The sequence below is a fragment of the Archocentrus centrarchus genome, chromosome 16 (assembly GCF_007364275.1).
Source record: "Archocentrus centrarchus isolate MPI-CPG fArcCen1 chromosome 16, fArcCen1, whole genome shotgun sequence".
NCBI classification, from domain to species: Eukaryota; Metazoa; Chordata; class Actinopteri; order Cichliformes; family Cichlidae; genus Archocentrus; species Archocentrus centrarchus.
In genome coordinates, this window is record NC_044361.1 from 12,044,880 (window position 1) to 12,065,612 (window position 20,733).

Below are 20,733 nucleotides of genomic sequence, written 5' to 3' on the forward strand. Positions count from 1 at the left end.
GCAATCTAATGGACAAGTCTGGATTTGTTGGTTGTCAGCAGAACAGTACTTGTCTGACTGCATTGTGCCAAGTATAAAGTTTGGTGGAGGGGGATTATGGTGTGGGTTGTTTTTCAGGAGTTGGACTCGGCCCCTTAGTTCCAGTGAAAGGAACTCTTAATGCTTCAGCATATCAAGACAGTTTGGACAATTTCATGGTCCCAACTTTGTGGGAACAGTTTGGCATGGCCCCTTCCTGTTCCAACATGACTGCACAGCAGTGTACAAAGCAGGACTATAAAGACATGGATGAGCGAGTGTAGTGTTAAAGAACTTGACTGGCCTGCACAGAGTCCTGACCTGAACCCGATAGAGCACCTTTGGGATTAATTAGAGCAAAGACTGTGCTTCTGGAAGAATGGTGAAAAATTCCCATAAATGCACTCCTAAACCTTGTGGAAAACCGTCCCTGTGCTGCGATTAGAAGTGATCACACAGATGGTATTTAATTATCTTTTCCCGCCATGTCCTCAAAATAATAAGTTTTTTCTATTCTATAATTTTCTGCTCTACATCAGTTGCAGTAAGATAGAAATTAAAAGCAACAAGTTTTACACGTTCAGTTTTATTTTTTCATAGACTTAATGAATGAACTCTGACATTTGATGAAATATATTGAAAGAGTCAAATCACAGATTACACAGACAATACAGCATCACCAAAATCTTGTAAAATCGTTAAAATTTTGCATCCTATGAACATAATTCAAACTGACTACTTTAAAACTTCACAAGTTAATATTTAGTGGTTGTTGGAGCAGGAATCCTCAGAATCTGCAGCAAACTCCACACACACCGGGGTTGCAGCAGCCACAGCAAAAGCGACACTTGATGCCGCGCTTCTGTCTGCTGTTATACATCTGTGGGAAACACAGGAGACATGAGCACAGTGTTCATCTGCAGCAGTATCACTCCTGTTTATTTCACCTCATGTGGAGGAAGCACCAGAGCACTTTGTAGACAAAACACATTCACTGATATTTAAATCAGCTGACGGTCTGAGTCCACATTGATTCAGTTATGTTACTGACCTTCCATGAGTCCACTGATGCCTCCTCATGTGCTGCTGCTGGATATTCAATGCTCATTGGCTCCTCCAGCTCCTGCTCCTGTTAATGAATTGTGTACAGCAGAAACCACATTTTAGCATTTGAACAAACATCTGTAGCTTATAAGCTAACACACTTGGTTAAAGCTGAGTTCTTACTTCAGTGAGTGGGACAGCAGAGCTCTGATGAAGACAGATAAATGTGAGCAGCACGGCCACTGCAACGGCAACACTGAATGTCTTCATCTTAGGAAGGTTTGAGGGATGAAGTTTGGCTGTTTCTCCTGGTCTTGATGATTGTGGTGAGCTCCCTTGTTCTCCTGTCTGATGGTTAAGTGTGCAAAGGTGCTGATATTTATACTACTTGAGTCCACTGTTGCCTCGTCACTTACAGCTCTTACTCCACCTGTTTTCAGGAACATTGCAACACTCCTTACTTTCCGTTGGTATGTGAACCTGGGAATGGGAAATTCTCGGTGAATGGGATATTCTGTACTTTTGTCAATCTGCATGAACTTTGATCTTTTCCAGGGATGTTTAAAGTATGTCTTTATTTCACGGCATGGTTATACTGAATCCTGTGAGGTACAGTGACAAATACACATAGAACACAAAACAAGAATGTTTTTAAAAAAAAAAAAAAACTTGTGCTCTACAGCACTGCTCCTTTTTGTAGGTACTGCATTTACATTATTGCTGTACTGATTTACAATATATAGAGATAAAAGCCACCCACATATTGCACCTATAGGAGCTGCTCATCCATGGAAACCCATGCCACGAAGTTCCCAGTGCAGTTTTGTGCGGATTTTAATGCCAGATGAGGAACTCTGCAAGTATTTAGTCTGCAGAGCTTTTGTAGCTTTTATGCACTCTGCTCGTCAGCATTCAGCGACCCCTCTCTGTAACTTTATATGGTCTGCCACTTCTAGCCTGAATTGCTTTGGTTCCTAAACATTTACAAAAATACCTTTACAGCTGATTATGAAATATCTAGGAGGGAAGAAATTTCACAACTGACTTTTGCAGTGTTGGCATCCTATTACTATACTGGGATTTAGTGAGCTCTTTAGAACGACCCATTCATTCACTAATGTTTGTAAAGGCAGACTTCATGGCAAAGTACTTTTATACGCTGTGGAGTGGACTGAAAACACCTGAATTCAGGTATTGGAGAGGTTGGCCCCATACTTTGGTCCAAATAGTGTATACTACCTCCTTGTTAATAGAGCCAAGCCATTGATAGTAAAAATAAAGACAGTACCTTAACAGTACCTGAATTGTTAACAAAGATAAATATGTATTCCTACTGTCATTTTTTTGAGTCACCGTAAAGATTATTGTTGGTATGTTTCAAACTGACGTCTAATAAATACATTTCCAAACTACTAAACTGCACAAGAGATAGATTTGGAGGAAAATCTGATACAGATTATGTTTCTGTTGAGAAAATAAGGAAACATTAAAACACATCAATTTTTTTGGTTTGTCAGAAGATCGTCAATAGTGAATGTACAAAGACGTCAATATCCTCTGTTCAGTGATGGTTGTTCACAGTGGAATAGATGGCTTCTTTTACTCCTCTTTCAAACCATCTGTCTTCCCGGTCCTGGACCTCTATGTTTATGTTTGCCACATCCAATATGACGGTGATGTTGATGTATGATTCAGCACTCAATGCGGTGTCTACATATATATGTCTGTTGGTGTGAAACTGTTGCAAGAACAATGGCTCTGTGCATTCACTATATATGTTGTTTGGACAAGCAAAAAACATTTGATTTTATTTCATGTTTCCTCATTTTTTCAACAGAAACCTAATCCAGCTGGAATCAGATTTTCTTCAAAATATTTAGTTTTTGACAGCAATAATATAAATACAGCACCTACAAAAAAAAAAATCAACAATGCTGCACAACACAAGTTTCTACAAATTAGGATGTTGTTCTCCTTTTGTATTTTATGCATATTTGTCATGCCATTCAGTATAACCACGCTGTGAAGTAAAGACATACCATTACTTCGCTGGAAAAGATCAAAGTTCATGCAGATTGACAAAAGTACAGAATATCCCATTCACCGAGAATTTCCCATTTCCAGGTTCACATACCAACGGAAAGTAAGGAGTGTTGCAATGTTCCTGAAAACAGGTGGAGTAAGAGCTGTAAGTGACGAGGCAACAGTGGACTCAAGTAGTAGAAAAATCAGCACCTTTGCAACACAACCATCAGACAGGAGAACACAAGGGAGCTCACCACAATCATCAAGACCAGGAGAAACAGCCAAACTTCATCCCTCAAACCTTCCTAAGATGAAGACATTCAGTGTTGCCGTTGCAGTGGCCGTGCTGCTCACATTTATCTGTCTTCATCAGAGCTCTGCTGTCCCACTCACTGAAGTAAGAGCTCAGCTTTAACCAAGTGTGTTAGCTTATAAGCTACAGATGTTTGTTCAAATGCTAAAATGTGGTTTCTGCTGTACACAATTCATTAACAGGAGCAGGAGCTGGAGGAGCCAATGAGCATTGAATATCCAGCAGCAGCACATGAGGAGGCATCAGTGGACTCATGGAAGGTCAGTAACATTAACTGAATCAATGTGGACTCAGACCGTCAGCTGATTTAAATATCAGTGAATGTGTTTTGTCTACAAAGTGCTCTGGTGCTTCCTCCACATGAGGTGAAAATAAAGAGGAGTGATACTGCTGCAGATGAAACACTGTGCTCGTGTCTCCTGTGTTTCCCACAGATGCTGTATAACAGCAGACAGAAGCGCGGCATCAAGTGTCGCTTTTGCTGTGGCTGCTGCAACCCCGGTGTGTGTGGAGTTTGCTGCAGATTCTGAGGATTCCTGCTCCAACAACCACTAAATATTAACTTGTTAACCTTTTCATTATCAACATCCTGTATTTATGGGATGTTGATAATGAAAAATGTATCCTTGTAGAGTTTTAGCAAGATTTGTTCACATTGTGTTGATGCCTGCTCAGTGATGCAGCTGTATCAACTTCACATAATGCTAATTATCCTACTGCACTATTACCCCAATAAACCTTAATGTTACTGCCATATAGTGTGAAAAGTCATTTTTATTGTGAGTATAAATGATTTGCATGCTGATACTATTAAAACATTGTGTATCGTCTCAAAGCACTGAACAAACCAGACTTTTTCAATGTAGCATTTTTTAATGTTACATTAGACACACAGGTAAAAATAACAAATTAATGATGGCTCCATTCAGTTTAGCTGTATCCATTTAGTGTTTCACAACTTATCACAATAAACTTTAATATCATTTAATATAATGTGCATTTTGGTGTAAGCATAAAGGACTAGCTTCTTCCTTTGTGGTGCTTGTAAAAATGACTACCATCCATCCATCCATTCATCCATAGGCTGTACAGGAAAGGAAAGGGCTAACTGCATAGCAGGGTTTTGGGCCAATGACACAGTTCATAGGAGGGTTAAAGGCAAGGTGTGACATGCAAAAGAATGAATGGAGCCACAGGTAGCAAATACAATGAATTTTACTGAACATTTGCAACATAAAAGTGCAATAATAATTATGCATAATACCAGATGAGAATAACAAAAATACAGTAATCTTCTGCCCGTTGAGCTCAGATTGTGTTTTAGTTCTTCTAGGTTTAGTCAATTAAGTCAGTCATTTAAGTTAGTCAGTTAAGTCAGGTCAAATCCAACTTGCTCCGCTTTCAGATGACAGTGTTTATGCTGAGGTGGCACGGCAATTATCCGACCACACAGATGAGAGTTTGCAGTGGTAGGAAAACAGCCTGTTCTCCGTTCGGCCAAGATGAATCGTTCCAGTTCGGTTCAGTAGTTCTCAGTGGGGTGCGCCATTCCTCTCATCAGGGAGAAATCCAAAGGATCCAGTTCCAAGTTCCAACGCTCTCAAAAAAAAACAAAAAAAACCAAAAACCAAATCTAGCCTGTGTAAACAACAGGACTATCACTACCAGAGACAACAGTTCATTTTCTAGCTCGTCATATGGCCATATTACAGTAAGTGAAGTGCTTTGGACTTAATTTTCACTTATTTTTTACTCATGGAATGCGTTTCAAATCCAATTTTAAGAGTACCGGTACTCTTCCTGTCTTCTAGTTCCTGCTAACAAATCACCTTTGATGAACTCTATAGCTAGGTCCAAATGAGAGACTGCATCCTTCAAAGGTCCCAGTGTATCCTACCATATCCTCTAATTCACTGCGCAGCAAAACTCAAAAGCAGCAATGGAGGAGGAGAGCAGCCAAAAACTTTGAAATATGACTGTTTCTGTGACACAAAATAAACTTTAAAATGTTTTTCAGGTAGAATGTAATGTGTAAACCTCAAAATATCTCCTCGATTTATCAAGATAGCGCTTAATGGCCGTTCCATCTGCTCTACCAGCCAGCTCGCCTCACCAGCTGTCACCTGACCGGGCAGTCGAGGTTCACTATAATTCACTCAGATGATCTCTAATGGCTGATGTTTGGTCTATTTCAGTGTTTCATTTGTTTCTGAACAAATCAGTTTGGCTGAGATTAAAGTTAAGTTTCATAAATGGATAGTGAATGTCTTACTAGAGGTCTTGTGGAATTCCAAAGGACCCGGCCCACATAGGCCTGAATTTGGACACAGCTTATGTTAATCTAAACAGAAGATTTCCCGGTTTGCCATGATAATCAATATGATAATGCAAAACCCACATGTATGGCACTATTCAGCATGCATGTGATGCACATTGCCAATCATTATTCCAAATATAGTATTGTGTCTAAAAAAACAAAACACAAAAATATATTTTCAACATATTTTTATTTTTTATTCTTAACTGAAAGTGTCACATCACCAAGGCCTGACATCTGAATAGGTTGAATAGGTTGAATAATACATATTAACAAATGTGTGGATGAAGCAGCCACATCAAGCATAATGTGTCAGTTAAGTTTGCAATCATACATTTTGTTTTATACTGGAAAAGGTTAACAAGTTAATATTTAGTGGTTGTTGGAGCAGGAATCCTCAGAATCTGCAGCAAACTCCACACACACCGGGGTTGCAGCAGCCACAGCAAAAGCGACACTTGATGCCGCGCTTCTGTCTGCTGTTATACAGCATCTGTGGGAAACACAGGAGACACGAGCACAGTGTTCATCTGCAGCAGTATCAACTCCTCTTTATTTTCACCTCATGTGGAGGAAGCACCAGAGCACTTTGTAGACAAAACACCATTCACTGATATTTAATCAGCTGACGGTCTGAGTCCACATTGATTCAGTTAATGTTACTGACCTTCCATGAGTCCACTGATGCCTCCTCATGTGCTGCTGCTGGATATCAATGCTCATTGGCTCCTCCAGCTCCTGCTCCTGTTAATGAATTGTGTACAGCAGAAACCACATTTTAGCATTTGAACAACATCTGTAGCTTATAAGCTAACACACTTGGATAAAGCTGAGTTCTTACTTCAGTGAGTGGGACAGCAGAGCTCTGATGAAGACAGATAAATGTGAGCAGCACGGCCACTGCAACGGCAACACTGAATGTCTTCATCTTAGGAAGGTTTGAGGGATGAAGTTTGGCTGTTTCTCCTGGTCTTGATGATTGTGGTGAGCTCCCTTGAGTTCTCCTGTCTGATGGTTGTGTGTGCAAAGGTGCTGATTTTTATACTACTTGAGTCCACTGTTGCCTCGTCACTTACAGCTCTTACTCCACCTGTTTTCAGGAACATTGCAACACTCCTTACTTCCGTTGGTATGTGAACCTGGAAATGGGAAATTCTCGGTGAATGGGATATTCTGTGCTTTTGTCAATCTGCATGAACTTTGATCTTTTCCAGCGAAGTAATGGTATGTCTTTACTTCACAGCGTAGTTATACTGAATGACGTGACAAATACGCATAACATACAAAAGGAGAACAACATCCTAATTTGTAGAAACTTGTGTTGTGCAGCATTGTTGATTTTTTTTTTTTTGTAGGTGCTGTATTATATATTGCTGTCAAAAACTAAATATTTTGAAGAAAATCTGATTCCAGCTGGATTAGGTTTCTGTTGAAAAAATGAGGAAACATTAAAAAAATCAAATGTTTTTGCTTGTCACAACAACATATATAGTGAATGCACAGAGCCATTGTTCTTTGCAACCAGTTTCACCCACAGACCATATATATGTAGACACCGCATTGAGTGCTGAATCATACATCAACGTCACCGTCATATTGGATGTGGCAAACATAAACATAGAGGTCCAGGACGGGAAGACAGATGGTTTGAAAGAGGAGTAAAAGAAGCCATCTATGTCCACTGTGAACAACCATCACTGAACAGAGGATATTGAACGTCTTTGTACATTCACTATTGACGATCTTCTGACAAACCAAAAAAATTTGATGTGTTTTAATGTTTCCTTATTTCTCAACAGAAACATAATCTGTATCAGATTTTCCTCCAAATCTATCTGCTTGTGCAGTTTAGTAGTTTGGAAATGTAATTTATTAGAGGTCAGTTTTGAAACATACCAACAATAATCTTTATGGTGACTCAAAAAAATGACAGTAGGAATACATATTTTATCTTTTGTTAACAATTCAGGTACTGTTAAGCTACTGTCTTTATTTTTTACTATCAATGACTTGGCTGCATTAACAAGGAGGTAGTATACACTATTTGGACAAAGTATGGGGCCAAACCTCTCCAATACCTGAATTCAGGTGTTTTCAGTCCCATTTCCACATGCGTATAAAAGTACTTTGCCATGAAGTCTGCCTTTACAAACATTAGTGAATGAATGGGTCCTTCTAAAGAGCTCACTAAATTCCAGTATAGTAATAGGATGCCAACACTGCAAAAAGTCAGTTTGTGAAATTTCTTCCCTCCTAGATATTTCATAATCAGCTGTAAATGATATTTTTGTAAATGTTTAGGAACCAAAGCAATTCAGGCTAGAAGTGGCAGACCATATAAAGTTACAGAGAGGGGTCGCTGAATGCTGACGAGCAGAGTGCATAAAAGCTACAAAAGCTCTGCAGACTAAATACTTGCAGAGTTCCTCATCTGGCATTAAAATCCGCACAAAACTGCACTGGGAACTTCGTGGCATGGGTTTCCATGGATGAGAAGCTCTTATAGGTGCAATATGTTCTACAAAAAGGGGCAGTGCTGTAGAGCATAAGTTTTTTTTTTTTTTTTACAAAAAACATTCTTGTTTTGTGTTCTATGTGCATTTGTCACTGTACCTCACAGGATTCAGTATAACCATGCCGTGAAATAAAGACATAATTTTAAACATCCCTGGAAAAGATCAAAGTTCATGCAGATTGACAAAAGTACAGAATTTCCCATTCACCGAGAATTTCCCATTCCCAGGGTCACATACCAACGGAAAGTAAGGAGTGTTGCAATGTTCCTGAAAACAGGTGGAGTAAGAGCTGTAAGTGACGAGGCAACAGTGGACTCAAGTAGTATAAATATCAGCACCTTTGCACACACAACCATCAGACAGGAGAACACAAGGGAGCTCACCACAATCATCAAGACCAGGAGAAACAGCCAAACTTCATCCCTCAAACCTTCCTAAGATGAAGACATTCAGTGTTGCCGTTGCAGTGGCCGTGCTGCTCACATTTATCTGTCTTCATCAGAGCTCTGCTGTCCCACTCACTGAAGTAAGAGCTCAGCTTTAACCAAGTGTGTTAGCTTATAAGCTACAGATGTTTGTTCAAATGCTAAAATGTGGTTTCTGCTGTACACAATTCATTAACAGGAGCAGGAGCTGGAGGAGCCAATGAGCATTGAATATCCAGCAGCAGCACATGAGGAGGCATCAGTGGACTCATGGAAGGTCAGTAACATTAACTGAATCAATGTGGACTCAGACCGTCAGCTGATTTAATATCAGTGAATGTGTTTTGTCTACAAAGTGCTCTGGTGCTTCCTCCACATGAGGTGAAAATAAACAGGAGTGATACTGCTGCAGATGAACATTGTGCTCGTGTCTCCTGTGTTTCCCACAGATGCTGTATAACAGCAGACAGAAGCGCGGCATCAAGTGTCGCTTTTGCTGTGGCTGCTGCAACCCCGGTGTGTGTGGAGTTTGCTGCAGATTCTGAGGATTCCTGCTCCAACAACCACTAAATATTAACTTGTTAACCTTTTCCTTTTAAAAACAGTATAAAACAAAATGTATGATTGCAAAACTTTAACTGACACATTATGCTTGATGTGGCTGCTTCATCCACACATTTGTTTAATATGTATTATTCAACCTATTCAACCTATTCAGATGTCAGTCCCTTGGTGATGTGACACTTTCAGTTAAGAATAAAAAATAAAAATACGTTGAAAATATATTTTTTGTGTTTTGTTTTTTTAGACACAATACTATATTTTGGAATAATGATTGGCAATGTGCATCACATGCATGCTGAATAGTGCCATACATGTGGGTTTTGCATTATCATATTGATTATCATGGCAAACCGGGAAATCTTCTGTTTAGATTAACATAAGCTGTGTCCAAATTCAGGCCTATATAGGCCGGGTCCTTGAATCCCACGAAGACCTCTAGTAAGACATTCACTATCTGTCATGGCCGGGGAGGAAACGGACGAGGAAGGACTCACATGAAGGACTCCAGAAGCAAACATAACTAAAAAGGGGATTTATTTCAACGGGGAAACACAAATACAAAAAACCTTGGAAGGGAGGCACAGGGAGACGAAGGGCAGGCACAGGGAACACAGGAACATGCGGGCACAAAACATCAACGACGCGACAGAGAACAAATGAAAAACTGAGGGCTTAAATACACAATGGGTAATCAGGGCAAGAGGAAACAGCAGGGAACAACAGGTGAGGCAAATGAAACTAATTACACAGGGGAAGCAAAGCTAAACACAAAGCACAAGGAAATCACATTGGCAAAATAAAACAGGAAGTGATAAACCAAGGAACACGCAGACAAGTCACAACACTGGGAACATGACAAACATACAGGGAGGACAAACTCAGGAAATAAATTAACACAAAACGCTGGGCCAACGGCCCAGGACATGACAGTACCCCCCCCTCAAAGGCCGGCTCCCGACGGCCAAAACCAGAAAACAAAACCAGACAAGGGCGGGAGGCGGGGGACCAGGAGGGAGGGCCCGAAACAAAAACAAGACAGGGAGCAAAACAGAAATCACAGGGCGTGAACAAAACAAATCAAACCCGGACAGGAAGAAAACAAAAACACAGGACCAGAACAAAAGGCGACGGCACAAGGCCGGAGACAGTCCAACAGGGGGCATCAAATGAGGCAGAGCAGAGGCAACACAGTCCAAACAAGAACAAAACACGGGGACGAGAAGCAAAAAAAAAAACAACCGGATGAAACAAAAAGCGACGGCACAAGGCCGGAGAGCTCCAATGTCCAAAACAGGGGGCCGAAACAAGGAACAGTCCAGGAGCTATGACAAAAACAAAAAACAGCAGGGGAAAAAACAGTCCACAGTTCAGGGGAGTCAGTGGGAATCCAAAAACAAAACACACAGTTCAGGAGGCCGCAGAGGCCAAGGGGCCACAAAGCAAATCCCAACGAGGGAGGCCGACCGCGCTCCCAGCGGCGGCGGCGACGAGGACGAGAAGGAATCACTGGAGGCCGACCGCGCTCCCAGCGGCGGCGGCGACGAGGACGAGAAGGAATCACTGGAGGCCGACCGCGCGCCCAGCGGCGGCGGCGACGAGGACGAGAAGGAATCACTGGAGGCCGCCCGCGCTCCCAGCGGCGGGCGGCGACGAGGACGAGAAGGAATCACTGGAGGCCGACCGCGCTCCCAGCGGCGGCGGCGACGAGGACGAGGGGGAGTCACTGGAGGCCGACCGCGCTCCCAGCGGGTGGCGGCGACGAGGAGGGGTCCACCGGAGGCCAACCGCGGGGCGTGCGGCGGCGGCGACGGGGAGCAGACACTGGAGGCCGACCGCGGGGCATGCGGCGGCGGAGAAGGGCGACCCCGGGCTCTGGTGGGGAACCCTCGGGTGACGTGGAGCGCTCGGACTGAGCAGAGACCCCCACCGGCTCGGACTGAGCGGGACCCCCTGGCTCGGAGCGCTCGGACTGAGCGGAGACCCCCATCGGCTCGGACTGGAGCGGGACCCCCTGGCTCGGACTGAGCGGAGACCCCCATCGGCTCGGACTGAGCGGGACCCTCTGGCGCGGAGTGCTCGGACTGAGCGGGACCCCCTGGCTCGGACTGAGCGGAGACCCCCATCGGCTCGGACTGAGCGGGACCCTCTGGCGCGGAGCGCTCGGACTGAGCGGGACCCTCTGGCGCGGAGCGCTCGGACTGAGCGGAGACCCCCATCGGCTCGGACTGAGCGGGGCCCTCTGGCGCGGAGTGCTCGGACGGAGCGGAGACCCCCATCGGCTTGGAGTGAGCTGAGCCCATGGGCTGAACGGGGCCTACATAGTGAGGCACCGGATGCGTAGGCTGGGACCGCGGAACAGGGCACACTGCTGCTTTATTGAGCAGCAGGGGCTGCTCGAGGAATAGCAGAGGTGCAGGGGACTGCGTGGAAGCAGGCCGGGAGACGACTGGCTGCGTGGAAGCAGGCCGGGAGACGACTGGCTGCGTGGAAGCAGGCCGGGAGACGACTGCTGCGTGGAAGCAGGCCGGGAGACGACTGGCTGCGTGGAAGCAGGCCGGGAGACGACTGGCTGCGTGGAAGCAGGCCGGGAGACGAACTGGCTGCGTGGAAGCAGGCCGGGAGACGACTGGCTGCGTGAAGCAGGCCGGGAGACGACTGGCTGCGTGGAAGCAGGCCGGGAGACGACTGGCTGCGTGGAAGCAGGCCGGGAGACGACTGGCTGCGTGGAAGCAGGCCGGGAGACGACTGGCTGCGTGGAAGCAGGCCGGGAGACGACTGGCTGCGTGGAAGCAGGCCGGGAGACGACTGGCTGCGTGGAAGCAGGCCGGGAGACGACTGGCTGCGTGGAAGCAGGCCGGGAGACGACTGGCTGCGTGGAAGCAGGCCGGGAGACGACTGGCTGCGTGGAAGCAGGCCGGGAGCCAGAAGCGGGCTGTGAGCTAGGAGATCTGGCTGCGTGGAAGCAGACCGTGAGCTAGGGAGATCTGGCTGCGTGGAAACAGACCGTGAGCTAGCGAGATCTGGCTGCGTGGAAACAGAACCGAGAGCTAGGGAGATCTGGCTGCGTGGAAACAGACCGAGAGCTAGGGAGATCTGGCTGCGTGGAAACAGACCGAGAGCTAGGGAGATCTGGCTGCGTGGAAACAGACCGAGAGCTAGGGAGATCTGGCTGCGTGGAAACAGACCGAGAGCTAGGGAGATCTGGCTGCGTGGAAACAGACCGAGAGCTAGGGAGATCTGGCTGCGTGGAAACAGACCGAGAGCTAGGGAGATCTGGCTGCGTGGAAACAGACCGAGAGCTAGGGAGATCTGGCTGCGTGGAAACAGACCGGATGGAAACAGACAGAGAGCTAGGGAGATCTGGCTGCGTGGAAACAGACCGAGCGCTAGGGAGATCTGGCTGCGTGGAAACAGACCGAGAGCTAGGGAGATCTGCTGCGTGGAGACAGACCGAGAGCTAGGGAGATCTGGCTGCGTGGAGACAGACCGAGAGCTAGGGAGATCTGGCTGCGTGGAGACAGACCGAGAGCTAGGGAGATCTGGCTGCGTGGAAACAGACCGAGAGCTAGGGAGATCTGGCTGCGTGGAAACAGACCGAGAGCTAGGGAGATCTGGCTGCGTGGAAACAGACCGAGAGCTAGGGAGATCTGGCTGCGTGGAGACAGACCGAGAGCTCGCTGACACTGGGGCCTGAGAGGGAGCTGACACTACTGGAGCTACAGAAGGAGCAGGAGCTGAGGGAACTGGGACCAAAACCGAAGGAACTAAGACAGGGGCTGAGGGAACTGACTGAGAGGGCACTGAAACAGCTGACACTGGGGACCGAGGAAGAGTTACTGGAGCTGACTGAAGGCGAGGGAGAGCGACTGGAGCTAGAGCTGACTGAGACCCTGCTGCTGCAGCTAACACAGAAAACCGATGCGAAGGCTTGGACCTGGTTGCCCCCACCCGCGGAACAGGAACGGGTGCAGAGGTCAGCCCGTCCGTGGCTGCCCCCACCCGCGGAACAGGAACGGGTGCAGAGGTCAGCCCGTCCGTGGCTGCCCCCACCCGCGGAACAGGAACGGGTGCAGAGGTCAGCCCGTCCGTGGCTGCCCCCACCCGCGGAACAGGAACGGGTGCAGAGGTCAGCCCGTCCGTGGCTGCCCCCACCCGCGGAACAGGAACGGGTGCAGAGGTCAGCCCGTCCGTGGCTGCCCCCACCCGCGGAACAGGAACGGGTGCAGAGGTCAGCCCGTCCGTGGCTGCCCCCACCCGCGGAACAGGAACGGGTGCAGAGGTCAGCCCGTCCGTGGCTGCCCCCACCCGCGGAACAGGTACGGGTGCAGAGGTCAGCCCGTCCGTGGCTGCCCCCACCCGCGGAACAGGTACGGGTGCAGAGGTCAGCCCGTCCGTGGCTGCCCCCACCCGCGGAACAGGTACGGGTGCAGGGGGAGCTGGAGCCAAGGGAGCGGGAGCAGGGTGAGCAGAGGGAGCTGGAGCTAACTGAGGGGTCTGAGACTGCGACTGAGGAGGAGCTGGAGCTACAGCTGACTGGGAACACTGCGACTGAGGAGGAGCTGGAGCTACAGCTGACTGGGAACACTGCGACTGAGGAGGAGCTGGAGCTACCGCTGACTGGGAACACTGCGACTGAGGAGGAGCTGGAGCTACAGCTGACTGGGAACACTGCGACTGAGGAGGAGCTGACACTGGAGGAACTGACACTGGAGGAACTGACAGAGTGCTAGGGTGAACAGACATTAGGGAAACCTACTGAAGGCTAGAGGGGCCTGAGTACGTCAAAACTGGCCGCGTGGAAGCAGGCCGGGAGACAGAAAGAGCAGACTGCGAGCTAGAGAGAGAAGGAGCTAAGGGCGTTAGAGCTGACTGCGAGGAGACTGACTGCGAGGAGACTGACTGCGAGGAGACTGACTGCGAGGAGACTGACTGCGAGGAGACTGACTGCGAGGAGACTGACTGCGAGGGAGACTGACTGTGAGCTAGGGAGAGGAGCTGACTGCGTGGAAGCAGCCTGAGGCACAGCTGACTGGGGAGACTGAGACACAGCTGACACCGGGCACTGAGAATGCGCTGACACTGGGGACTGAGAATGAGCTGACACTGGGGACTGCTGTAGGTGAAGGGTGGAGGTTAAGAAATCCTGCACTAACCCATGCAGAGAGCCAAATAACCAAGGGTAATCATCGACTAGCCCTTGCAGCTGGGCCGTGAGCTGTTGCTGTTCCTGCTCACATGGGTCAGCCAGAAGGTCCATAACCAGTGAATCCACCCAACAGATAATGGTCTGCTTTGCCACCTCAGGGAGGGGAAAGGCAGGGGGGTGACGGGAATAATTGTCCGCAGGCATAGTAGCGTTGAAGCCAGTGTTACTCACGGAAACGGAGGATTGGGTTGTGAAGTGGTGAAGCGGTCCGCGGCGTTATACCGCTCGGGTCTCGGGGTGCCTTCCGCCGTTGCTGCCGGGAACTCCCTCTCCTCCGCGGCTGCCGAGGAAGGGAGGGATCAGCGAAAGGGGAGGCAGGTGAGTGACGATGACGGGGACTGTTCAAAGACGCCGGGCCCCCCAGCGCTAGACGAGTGCCGTCGAAAAAATTGGAGCCGGAGGGGGTTTTGTAATGGTCGCGTCGTTCTGTCATGGCCGGGGAGGAAACGGACGAGGAAGGACTCACATGAAGGACTCCAGAAGCAAACATAACTAAAAGGGGATTTATTTCAACGGGGAAACACAAATACAAAAACCTTGGAAGGGAGGCACAGGGAGACGAAGGGCAGGCACAGGGAACACAGGAACATGCGGGCACAAAACATCAACGACGCGACAGAGAACAAATGAAAACTGAGGGCTTAAATACACAATGGGTAATCAGGGCAAGAGGAAACAGCAGGGAACAACAGGTGAGGCAAATGAAACTAATTACACAGGGGAAGCAAAGCTAAACACAAAGCACAAGGAAATCACATTGGCAAAATAAAACAGGAAGTGATAAACCAAGGAACACGCAGACAAGTCACAACACTGGGAACATGACAAACATACAGGGAGGACAAACTCAGGAAATAAATTAACACAAAACGCTGGGCCAACGGCCCAGGACATGACACTATCCAGTTATGAAACTTAACTTTAATCTCAGCCAAACTGATTTGTTCAGAAACAAATGAAACACTGAAATAAACCAAACATCAGCCATTAGAGATCATCTGAGTGAATTATAGTGAACCTCGACTGCCCGGTCAGGTGACAGCTGGTGAGGCGAGCTGGCTGGTAGAGCAGATGGAACGGCCATTAAGCGCTATCTTGATAAATCGAGGAGATATTTGAGGTTTACACATTTACATTCTACCTGAAAACATTTTAAAAGTTTATTTTGTGTCACAGAAACAGTCATATTTCAAACTTTCTGGCTGCTCTCCTCCTCCATTGCTGCTTTTGAGTTTTGCTGCGCAGTGAATCTGAGGATATGGTAGGATATACAGATAAATGTGAGCAGCAACGGCAACACTGAACGTTTTCCAATCTTTGAGGGCTGAAGTCTGACTGTGTCTCCTGGTCGTGATGATTGTTGTGAGCACCTGTGAGTCCTTCTGTCTGATGGTTAAAAGTCTGTAGACGTGCTGGTATTTGTATGGATTCGGTCGCCTGTTGTCTCATCCCTCATAGCTCTTGATGTGACTACTTTCAGGAACAAGCTTGCAACATTCCTTACTTTCCTAACATTGCTATGTGACCCTGGGAAGTGGAAATTCCTGAGGAATTGGGAATTCTCAGGGGTTTTTTGCTGTCCATCATTTTAGTCCTAAAACTTCAAATTAGAATGAACTTTTTTACCTGTGTTGCTTACAGCAGAGCACTATGACACGCTGCCTTCTTATACTGACCTTGTACCTGCAATAACTTTACTAGTGTGGATGTTCTGACATGTTTCACAAATCGAAGTCACACATAATTAAGTCATTTTAAATACTGTACAGTGATAGTGGTATTGTATAGGCCCAAATTGCTCCCAGAGACTTTAATAAAACTATGTGGCACATAAATTTTGCATTATCATGACTTCCCAAGGTTCCAAAATACCCCCCCCCCCCCCCCCCACACACACACACACACACACACACATTTTAATATTAAAGCTTAAATTAAGAAAAAAATGCTAATGCCAATATTATTATCACCAATTCAAGTATTATAGTACCTAAGTTGTGCATGCGATTTGTGCAAGAAGGCATCAAATACTTTTACTTAACTACTTTATATAAGGGTGATCAGTGATTGGTAATTTCAACTACACTTAAAAGAATAGAAACTAGAAACTAGAATATTAATAATCATAACGCTTCAAATCAGTTTTAATGAAATGCAACTGTGGATATAAAGACTATTTTGCAATCAACCATCATAAACTGTAGCCATTACAGCTAAGTTTTTCTAATATTTCTGATAAATTTTCCAGTTTGTGTGCCAGTATCTGCAATTCCAGCAATATAAAAAAACCCCCAAAGACCTAGAAGCAGGTTAGAACCAATTAGTCCATGAGTTCGTCAGTGTACATGTACCTACAGACCTGAGTTTAAATACTCAAGTTTTCTTGTCCATATCTCTTGTTTTCCAGCATTTCTAGTCATCTTCTTGTGTTTCGTTGTGTATGACCTTTGGTTTGATTCACTGTCTTGTTTTCTGCTCCTCACTTGGATTGTTTGCCACTCTGGCTGATTACCTGCTAATGACCTTTACTTACATTTTGGATTAATGGTTCAGATTTTGGATTTCAAGTCTTCTCCTTCTTCCTTCTTCCTGTTTAACTAAATCTTGAATAAAGTGGTATAGTATAAGAACTTGCTATATTTTTTAACATTTTAGTATATAGTGACATTGAAGTTTATTGTCATAGCGCACTGTAGTTCCAGATGTTTAGCATAACATCTGCATGATGCAGTCACATCACCGAGTTCACTGTTACAGCAGGGTGACCAGACGAAGACACGCTCTCAGACTTGAACAAATGTGGATACAGTCTGAAGTAGTCTAATCACTCCAGGTACAACAATCTATATTTAGCTGTCGTTGTGGGAATCTCAGGTAGATATTCTCAGAATCTGCAGCACAACCCACAGACACCAGCAGTGCAGCGGCCGCAGCAAAAGCGACACTTGATGCCGCGCTTCTGTCTGTGATACGATACCTGTGTGCAAGACGAGGAGAGCAGAGTGCTTATCTTTAGCTGTCAGTTATTCTCTCTGTTCTTATGCAAAAGTATGAGGGCACGAGTTTAACAAAAAACACCCCCTTGCATTTGAATGACCTTACAATAACTGTCTTAATTCATTTACTGAATGCAGCACACCGTCCATGAGTCAGCTGATATCTCCTGGTCTTCAGCAACTGGACTGTCATTGCTCACAGCCTCCTTATTTGGTGCACTGTTACCTCATCACTCACAGTACAGAGACTACTGTCAGGAGCAGTCTTGCAGCAGTGAGAATGGGAAATTCCACAACACTGGAAATGTGAAAATATCCATATTTTGTTGTTTGTTTGCTCTACAATGCAATGCTGGGTCTTGGACTCAGGTTTTTGAGTTTGTTTATGGTTTTGTGTTGAGAGAGTTTGTATTCCTGATGCTTATGAGTTTTATTATCTTCTGATGCCTGGGATTAGTTTCTTATTTGTTTTGCTATTTGTGCCTGCAGTCCTTTGTTTGTAGATTACTTTTGGTTTATTAGCTCCCTGTGTATTCCTGCCTCCCTTGTGTCTCCGTCTCTGTGTTTAGTCCTTTGTCTGTGTCTTGTTTAGTTTTCTCTGTGTTTTGTATGTTTATTCTCAGGTCTTCTCAGTTTCAATTACCTGAGTTCTGTTCTTGGTTATAGCTTGTTGGTTTTTCAGGTTTCTTTAGTTTTGTTTCACCTTCCTTTGCTGTCTTGTGTCTGTAATAATTGTGTTTATTCCAGTAGTTTCAGTTCCTGTTAAGTCTCCATCTAACATGTCCTTGTTAGTTACTTACTGTCTTATTTTAATAGCCTCTCGTCTCTCGTGTTTTCTATTTAGTTCTACTTCCTTTGTCCTGTTTTCCACAATATGTCTCAGCTTTGCTCCAACGTGTTTCCTCTTCCCTCAGTACTGTGTGTATTTATTGTCTCAGTCTCTCCTCATCCTTTGTCGCATCATTCCCTCTTCTTGTTCTGTAGTTTTCCTTGGAGTCCCAGTTTCCAGTTTGTTTTGTTGCTGCCCTGCTCTGCACGTCTTTTGTATGCTCCTGCAGTTACCAGCAAATAAAGCAGAGTTTAAGTAAGTGCTGTCTCCAGAGTACTGCACTGGGGTCCTAATCCTGCTTGCGACACAGCCGTTTCACAACACCTGTAATACTGAATGCACAGCATGAAAGCTGTGAGTTGTGTTGTGGATGCTATTTTGGCTGAGCTTTGTTTCTTGAAGCAGTGATTTCCATGAATATGTTTTTTTTTAACGAGTGTTTGTTGAAGTCCGACAGTAGTAAGTGCCTGATGGAACCATATTGGATGTAACATTTACAATTATTGTATGTGAAGCAACAAAGGAAGACTTACAACCCTTCTCTGGGTTGCTGTCTTTCCTTTCTAAAATTTGTCAATGGAGGGGCTCAATTGGGCCGTCTTTCCCTCACTCACACTGACACGACCTGCTCTCAACTTGGAAGGAAGGCACTGTAAACTTTCAGTGTCTGCTGTGTTCACCACAGTTGTGTCCTCAAACACTAAAAAAAAATGAAAGCACAGCCCAGTGAATGAATAAAATATTTACTGAGTCCGAGTCATAACGAGAAGCATGCGTAACACACAAAATTAGTTTGTTAATAAGCTGGATAGGTAACGCTGCTACAGTTGTATGATAGCTGTGATACAATTGAACATGAATCAATAACATGAGTTATTGTTTAAATTACTCACTATTAATGTCATATTATTGTTGCCTTTGTTCATTTTAGCTCTAATTTGGACCATCATGTCCTTTAACTGAGCGTAGCTGTGTAATGGTGTGTAATGGTCTGAGTTTCACTTCAGATTTTTTAAAACTTCCTGCCTTTTGGTTCTGCTCACCTACTGTATGTGAAGCAATTTATTTAAGCAGTGAAACACCTCACTAACAGACCCAGGAATCTCTGTATGTGCGCTTGCGTGTTTGTGTATGCGTGTGTGCCTTGTTTTGCCTTCTTCACAGCTGTTCATCTGATCTACTTTTTCCAGGGTAAGTGTAGCACTGGGGACTTTTGGATCAGTGGCTGTCACAGCTTGATAGCTATTATGGCTTTGAGAGAACCTTTACTGACAATTAAATCAAGTTCATTGCAATTAGCATTAGCTGTACTGGTCTGGCTCACTTGACTGTATGTGTTCATTAAGCGTAGTGCCTAATGATATGATAAATTGTGGAGCATACTTGACCTGGTTCTAAGGCAGCCACAATGGCCGTGTTTTAGCCAAATGTCCCAGCGTGCCATGGAGGTGTGACAGTGGTTTAGTTATTGCGGGAATCTCAGAGATTCTCAGAATTTGCAGCACACTCCACAGACACCAGGGCCCAGTTTCCCGTACAGGGATTAAGTCTAATCCTGGACTAAATATTTTTTCCTATTGTGGTCTTCATTGAATTTTTCCTTTTAGTCTAGGACCATGCTTAATCCATGAACGGGAAACCGGCCACAGAAGTCCAACAGCTTCAGCAAAAGTGTGTGTGATACATCTTTGTGAAAGACAAGAACAAAATGTTAGCCTGTTGTCAGTGTGACACTTTGAATACATCATGTTCCCCTCTTGCAATACTATCCTTTTATATCTTTTTTTTTTCTCTTTTCTCCTGTGGAGTCAGTATTGGGGAAATGTGTTAAACAAACCCACTTGTATTTAAATGATTTTATAGCCATTGTCTTAATTCATTGAGTAGAACACACAATCTGTCAGGCAGCTAACATCTCCTGATGTTCAGCCACTGGACTGTTGTTGCTTGTTGCCGCCTCTAGCTCTTGTGGCTGTTTAAAGAAAACCAGATGTTAGTATCTCGGCAACTCATTCAGGAGTTTTAGGCAGTCTGTTACCTCAGCAAATGCGCCAGAACTCTGCTGAATACAAGTAAAGAGGAGTGCAGTGGCCACTGCAGCTGCAACGCTGAATGTCTTCATCTTCAGGAGGTTAGAGTGGTTTAAGTTGGTCAGACTTTGACTCTCTCTGTGATTCCTGTCAGCTCCTTTGTGAAGGTTGACTGTGGAACAAAGTGCTTGTATTTGGTCCAATGGTGCCTCTTCAGTTACATTAAAGGATTTCATGATCAGGCTTACATCAGTGGTGCACTGAAACTCTGCAGTGTTTTGCTCTGAAAGCGTTCATCTTTCAGAGATGGTGTACAGGAGGTCGTGCAATGACCTAACGGGATGGTATAATTTCATTCTGCTGTCTACCAGAGTGATCAGCATTAAATATGTAATATAGAAAGAATTAAAAATTAATAAATAACATCCGTTTCACCCTTTATGATGTTCA

General features: G+C 45.4%; 4 protein-coding genes and 1 pseudogene across 5 annotated transcripts; 2 read left to right on the forward strand and 3 right to left on the reverse strand.

Annotated features, from left to right (window-relative positions):
- Positions 1–588: 588 nt before the first annotated feature.
- Positions 589–1,398, reverse strand: LOC115794416 (hepcidin-like). Its single transcript, XM_030749920.1, has 4 exons — positions 1,246–1,398; positions 1,070–1,147; positions 1,034–1,036; positions 589–898 (listed from the first exon to the last, which is right to left on the reverse strand). Exons 1-4 carry the CDS (start codon positions 1,330–1,332, stop codon positions 806–808), a joined length of 261 nt encoding a protein of 86 aa, XP_030605780.1. The 5' UTR covers positions 1,333–1,398; the 3' UTR covers positions 589–805.
- Positions 1,399–3,318: 1,920 nt separating this feature from the next.
- LOC115794528 (hepcidin-like) lies at positions 3,319–9,398 on the forward strand. 2 transcript variants are annotated; one of them, XM_030750085.1, is made up of 4 exons: positions 3,319–3,484; positions 3,583–3,660; positions 3,835–3,977; positions 9,261–9,398. In XM_030750085.1, the coding sequence occupies exons 1-3, from the start codon at positions 3,398–3,400 to the stop codon at positions 3,928–3,930; spliced, it is 261 nt and encodes an 86-aa protein (XP_030605945.1). In that variant the 5' UTR covers positions 3,319–3,397; the 3' UTR covers positions 3,931–3,977; positions 9,261–9,398. The 2 variants fall into 2 exon arrangements, with proteins under 2 accessions (XP_030605945.1, XP_030605946.1); XM_030750086.1 differs by lacking the exon at positions 9,261–9,398 and adding an exon at positions 4,006–4,150 and having other exon boundaries at positions 3,835–3,963.
- LOC115794530 (hepcidin-like) lies at positions 5,889–6,770 on the reverse strand (annotated as a pseudogene).
- On the forward strand, positions 8,575–9,250 carry LOC115794529 (hepcidin-like). The gene is made up of 3 exons (XM_030750087.1): positions 8,575–8,759; positions 8,858–8,935; positions 9,108–9,250. The coding sequence occupies exons 1-3, from the start codon at positions 8,673–8,675 to the stop codon at positions 9,201–9,203; spliced, it is 261 nt and encodes an 86-aa protein (XP_030605947.1). The 5' UTR covers positions 8,575–8,672; the 3' UTR covers positions 9,204–9,250.
- Positions 9,399–17,312: 7,914 nt separating the features above from the next.
- LOC115793988 (hepcidin-like) lies at positions 17,313–20,375 on the reverse strand. Its single transcript, XM_030749208.1, has 3 exons — positions 20,292–20,375; positions 17,568–17,627; positions 17,313–17,405 (listed from the first exon to the last, which is right to left on the reverse strand). The coding sequence occupies exons 1-3, from the start codon at positions 20,373–20,375 to the stop codon at positions 17,313–17,315; spliced, it is 237 nt and encodes a 78-aa protein (XP_030605068.1).
- Between the last annotated feature and the right edge of the window lie 358 nt (positions 20,376–20,733).